At 38.0% G+C, this 6000-nt stretch overlaps 1 protein-coding gene across 1 annotated transcript in view; it reads right to left on the bottom strand.

Annotated features, from left to right (window-relative positions):
- Window positions 1-4792, bottom strand: part of SYCP2L (synaptonemal complex protein 2 like) — a 72516-nt gene extending 67724 nt beyond the window's left edge. The window contains exons 1-4 of the mRNA XM_039857899.1: window positions 4598-4792; window positions 3201-3269; window positions 1200-1337; window positions 776-895 (exon numbers count right to left, since the gene is read on the bottom strand). Of these exons, the coding sequence (XP_039713833.1) occupies window positions 776-895; window positions 1200-1337; window positions 3201-3269; window positions 4598-4792 (522 nt within the window). The remainder of the gene's footprint in view (window positions 1-775; window positions 896-1199; window positions 1338-3200; window positions 3270-4597) is intronic.
- Between the last annotated feature and the right edge of the window lie 1208 nt (window positions 4793-6000).

Raw genomic sequence — 6000 nt, forward strand, 5'->3', positions numbered from 1 at the left:
TTAGAAGTACAGAATCTAGTATTCCATCCGCTTTGGTAATATCGATCTATTCTTGGCTAAAATCTACATGAAATAACAGCACATGTTTTAGGATGTGTCTAAATTATGGCTATGAAATTTCCATCACCAATTAGAATTCCCATGGAATATGAAAATTCTTATGATTTCAAAACTCCAGTGGAGATTTGATCTGACTTTAAATTTGAGGGAGGGTATTCTTAAATCTAAATAGGAAATTCAGGTTGAGGCAGCTATCAACTCATCTCCCCCAAAAACCAGCTCAAGGTTCCAAGGTATTCTAGAGATGTCCTCTTCCATATCTTTCAAAATGTTATCTTCTCTCCCCCACTTCCTGTTATCTGCATGAGTTAAGTGTGTATCAGGGAATTGGGTGGGACTAAATGCAAAATTAAATATATGGATTGTATAAACACCATCCTTAGATCCCCTTCACCACCACCTCCAGACGACTTACTCATCCTAAATTCCTAAGTGAAATTCGATAATAAAACCGTGCTTACTGCACTGGCTTGTCAAGGGCAGAAGGGAATTGTATCTGACTCATTAACGTGCACTATCAAAGTGTCCTGTTTAGCACATATCTCAGGAAACATGCTGAACTCAATTTTTGATTGGATATGGGCAAGAAGCATTGTTACCAACTTCTCAAATTTGATTTCAAAGGAACAGAAAAACCAGACTTAACTAGAAAGCTGAATCTACCCACGTTCTTTAAGTCACCCAAAGCCATACAAAATTAAAACATGACACTTATCTTTGGGATCAATCCCTGCTGAATTAGCAAAGGCTCATCTTCTTTGAGGCCATCAATGAAGAATATCTGAATACATTTCAGCAATAGTGAAACACACGGAAATTCATTTTTATCCAGTGCCTAGGTATGAGACCACACTAAATTAAAAGCCTTACAATGAAATTTGTTAAGATCCTAATGGTTCTCATAAGAAAAAATATATTTTTGAATTTTCTTTTATAACTATATGACATGATGGATGTCAGCTAAACTTGTGGCAATCATTTCACAATATATGTAAGTCAAATGACTATGCAGTACACCTTAAACTTATACAGTGCTGTGTGTCAATTATTTTTCAATAAAAATAAAACTGAGGGGAGGAGCCTTACAAAGTATAATTACACACTGGTATTCTGGTCAGAAAACAAAACAGCTTACTTGCCTTATTTATTGATTTGTCAAGATGGTATAATACAAGATGATTATACTTTTGAGGAATGTGGCTCACTCTCTGTTGAAAATATTCTTCTATTGTCTGAAATCCTTTACCATGAAAAGCATCAATAATAAGTCCTTGAAGCTGGAAAGTTGATAGTTTGAAAATTACTTTTTTTCCCAAAAAACATTTCATAGTAACATTTCTAACTATCATCAATAATTCAGTGTGGAAATAATCAAGGATGAACATGGAGAGTTATATCTTGAACAATAAATAATCTTATAGCCAATGACTGAGTTTGTTGGCTTCAGACAGTACAGGCATACCACAGGGATACTGTGGATTCAGTTTCAGACCACCAGTTAAGCAAGTGTCACAATAAAGCAAGTTGTAACCAACTTTTTTTGCTGGTTGAAGGCATTGCCTTCAGTTTGTAAAAAACACAATACCTGTGAAGTGCAATAAAGGGAAGTACACTAAAACGAGCTATGCCTGTAGTTTGCAAGATGTGGTTCTTGAACCATCAGCAGCATGGGCATCACCTGGGGCTTGTTAGAAATCAGCAACTCTGGGGGTGTGTTTCTTCAGGTGGTTATCATGTATGCTAAAGTTTGAGAACCACTGACTTAAAGGAAACTGCACTTGAATTACAGAATGTCTGTGGATAAAGAGGCTTTATCCTCAATAATGTTAGAAATTCTAAAACACTAAAAATCTCAACCTATAATCATTCATTAAGTGACATGGATGATCATAAAAGAAGAAAATAAATCCAACTCTAATAACTACAGATAATGGAAGCTGATAAATACACAAATTGCCACAATGAATGAAACTGATCTCTTCTGCCTGAACATTGGCCAAAATATACTTCTAAGTATACATACTTGAATAACAGTTCCTTAAAAATCTGTACTATAGAGACATTTTTATTTTTAAAAATGCAGTTGAATCCTATAAACTACGTTACAATATACAATATATTTTAATAAGGAGGCATTTTATTGTATACAGCCCAAAATTTCACTTATTCTTAGTACTGATTTAAGTGAGGAGACAGCATTTGAAATTAAACACTTAAACAGAATATTTTCTTTTTTAAGTTACCACATATTGAAACTTATAATGCCAAATGTGTTAAGTGTTCTGCAGATGTTCTCATTTAATCCTCGCCACCACCCTGACAGGTTAGAATCTTTATCTGGGGATAATGATAGCAAGGCTGGGTAAAGTTAAGAACCTGCATGTGATCATCCAGCTAAGATTCACATTCAGATTCTCTGACTCAGAAGCTCAGCTTTCTGCCTGCTTGACACTCTGCCTGCTTTCTCTGCACTCGGAATAAATCCAAACCCTTTGCCTTGGTCTGCAGGGCTCTGCATGATTTATTCTGTCAACTTCCTCTGTATGTCTTTCTTGCTAAGGAGTCCTAGAATAAGCCCTTGCCTCAGGGCCTCTGCATCTTGGCTTTTCAATGCCTAGACCACTTCTCTCCACCACTTTCCACCTGGCTCCTTGTCATCCCTCAGACCTCAGCTTCAGCATCACCTTTCCAGATAGGTCTTCTAGGATCTTAGCTGAAGCAAGCCAAGTGCCTCCTTCCACCCTCAATTATCCTCCATCACAGGACCCTGTTCTTTTTCTTCCTACTACTTTCCTTTGGTTAGTAACCTGTTTCTTAGGCTCACTGCCAGGCTGCAAGCTCCACAAGGGCACAGTATTGTTTTGTTCAAAATTGTCTACCTACACCTAGAATAGTTCCTGGCGCGCACACGCGCGCGCACACACACACAGCTTAGACTAGAATACTGATTAGAATAGTCAAGGGTAAAACTGACAAGACATGATGATAAATCAGATGTGGGAGATTAGGGAAGGAGAGGAAGCAAAGAAGATTTCTCTGCCTCTGGCTTGAGCAACTGAAGAAACAATTGTGCTGATAGCCCAGGGAACATAGAACTAGAAAGAGCACACACGAAGAACACAAAATTAACTTTTCTTTACATAGAAAGCATCCTGGGCCATTCCACTCCCATCATCTTCCTTAACAGACTGCAAAGGACCTTCCTTTTCCTGTGTATAATAAAAAGATTTAACAATTTTTAAAGAAATGCATTTCAAGTTTTAAAAATAAAACAAAAGAAATAAAGGTTCATATTGTTTTCCTAAACACAAATTTTTTGTTTGCTCATGCCCAATTGTAAGTCTAAGATATTACTTAAAAAACTTTATCCAACCTTCTCTAACACTATCACAAGAAGCAAAGCAAACATCATTGTGATAATCATATGAAAAATGTCAATTTAAACTCTGTAGTGGCAGTTACAAAATAAAAAGAAATGCTTTGAATTAATGAAGCTTTTAGAACAAGAGCTTGTAAAATAAAGTTTTAAAAGGTGCATTTCAAGCCCGGTCATGAGTTTAAACTTCATGTTTCTGACTTACATGAATTTTAAATGTTACTCTAGGACTTATAGTGAAACTTCAAGGATCATATATCAACCACTACCACAAGAGAATTTACAAAACACTTAGCAGTGAATGTTTACACATTTTCTTCAAGAAGTAATCCCTGGGTCTACCATCCTAGTTTCCACAACACATTGTGCTATGTTAAATAACAGCATTTCATCTGCTCATTTCATCCCAACAATTAATTTAATCAATTTAACTGAAAAGTATAATATACGAAAAAAATTCTTTAATTTCTAAGGTTTTTTTTATTTTAGTTTTCAATTACAGTTGACATTCAATACTGTTTCAGGTGTACAGCATAATGGTTAGACATTTATATGATACTCCCATAAGTCTAGTACCACCTGAAACCATATATAGTTATTATAATATTATTGACTATATTACCTATGCTGTATAAAGAAGTTTTTTCTAAATCTAGCTTGGGCTAACAGTCCTACTTCTATACGTAGTTGGCCAAAATCCTTAAACGCATGCATATTTTACAATATTATTGTCATTATTTATAATATGAAAAATACGATGAATTAAAAAACCCAGACCTAGACTTTTTTTTTCTCCGCCAGCAGTGTATTCAATTAAATGAATGCTGAAAAGTAGGAGAATTGGTGCCAATCCGCGCCCCACCCCGGGTCACGGTGTTTTAAGAATTATCATTGGCAGGGGGCGACTGAATGAAGTCCCAGCACTTGGAACCACAGATCTGTGGCCTGGATGGGTGAATGTCATTGCACTATATATGCAGCAAGTGGGGAAACGGTATGGGTTAACATCCCAAGCAACTTGGGAAAAACCGACTTATTGCCTTTCAAACGTTAACTCCCCAGTTTCTTCTTCCCAGGGAGCTTTATCAGCAAAGGACCAGAGGTTTCTCTCCTGCCTCTTAGCCTCTTGAAGGCTGACAGTAAACTCCAAGCAAACCTAACGCGGTGGAAGGGCTCAAAGGGCCCCTGAAGGGCTAGTCCCCTGGCGGCGGGGCATGGTAGCCCCGCGCCAGGTCTCTGGGCGAACACGAGAGGATCTGCTTCCAGCGCCCGTTGGCGCGCCCCCCTTGAACCGCGTAGAGAAGGCCCAGGTGAAACGAGAACCTGGGTCGTCCCAAAGTCACTCACCGCGTGCATCTTGAGGGCCCTGGCCGGACACCGCGCACCCACGCGCCGCGCGCGCCACGCCAACTACGCCGGGCTCAGCTTCCCCGAGACCCGGGCGGGCCGGGAATCCCTGCGCGGAAGGGCCCGGATCAACCGCGGCTCTCGGATTCCAGTTTTTGCCAGGAAGTCTAATTGATGAACCCGCCCCTGAAATCTACTAGAATCCAGTATTTGACCCGCAAGATATGCTTACAAGTAACTAGCAGTCTTGGTCAGGCCACCTGGGCACACGCACACACACTTTAAGATTACTCAAAGGATACGAACGGCGTCATTTAAACATTCTTTACGTGCAAACTTCTGCATTGATAGGCGTTCCCTTTTCGGAAGCGGGCAGTTTTCTCTCCACCTTTAACAGCTGGTTGAGCTGTTTTCGGTACTTTAATATTGATGTAGACTAAAGCTGAACTTTTCCCACAGCAACCAGATTTGTACCTGAAACTGAGAGTATATTCCTGATATCACAGAAGAAGGTGTGTTTTTTTAATACTTTGGTGTACTCAGTCAAAACCAAAACCAAAAAAAAAGCAAATAGTTTGCTCGTTTTCCACCCATTTCCTCTAGTCCAACAAGAATGTTTACAAACGGCCAGGTTTAGGACAGTAGGTGGTTTGTTATGTGAACACGGTGGCAAAAGTAAGTGGAACTAGTTCTATTAAAAATATATATATATATCCCCTATAACCCAAACATTGCTTCTGTAAAAATCAACTTGTATTATAACTAGATGCTATGGGTATTTCCTGTCATGATGTTTACAGAAGATATATGTTTACATCCAAGGAAACAATATAACCAGAATCTCAGCTAGTCAGCCCAGGACTGAGCACGCAGCTCCAGTCCATTCAAAATGATACTTATTTCAAAGCTCGTAATAGCTATTTCCTGGCAAATATGATGTAAATATACTTACATTAATTTACCTATTTTAATTTCAGCCTAGCAAATTCAAAGCTTTCTTCCCTGCTTTTGAATTAATGGGCTTTTACGATTTCAAAATAGCAAGGAAGAACTAAGTGTTCTGAATCAGTGCAAATATTACTGCAGGAAAGAATTGAAGGATAATTGAACAATTAACAAAATATCGATTTATAAAATAATCGAAATATAGTTTAAATGCATTTTATTTTAGAGACTATAATAATATAATATAAACAATATAATATAGTAATATAATT

Source organism: Pteropus medius, unplaced genomic scaffold, assembly GCF_902729225.1.
Source record: "Pteropus medius unplaced genomic scaffold, Ma_sr-lr_union100, whole genome shotgun sequence".
NCBI lineage: Eukaryota > Metazoa > Chordata > Mammalia > Chiroptera > Pteropodidae > Pteropus > Pteropus medius.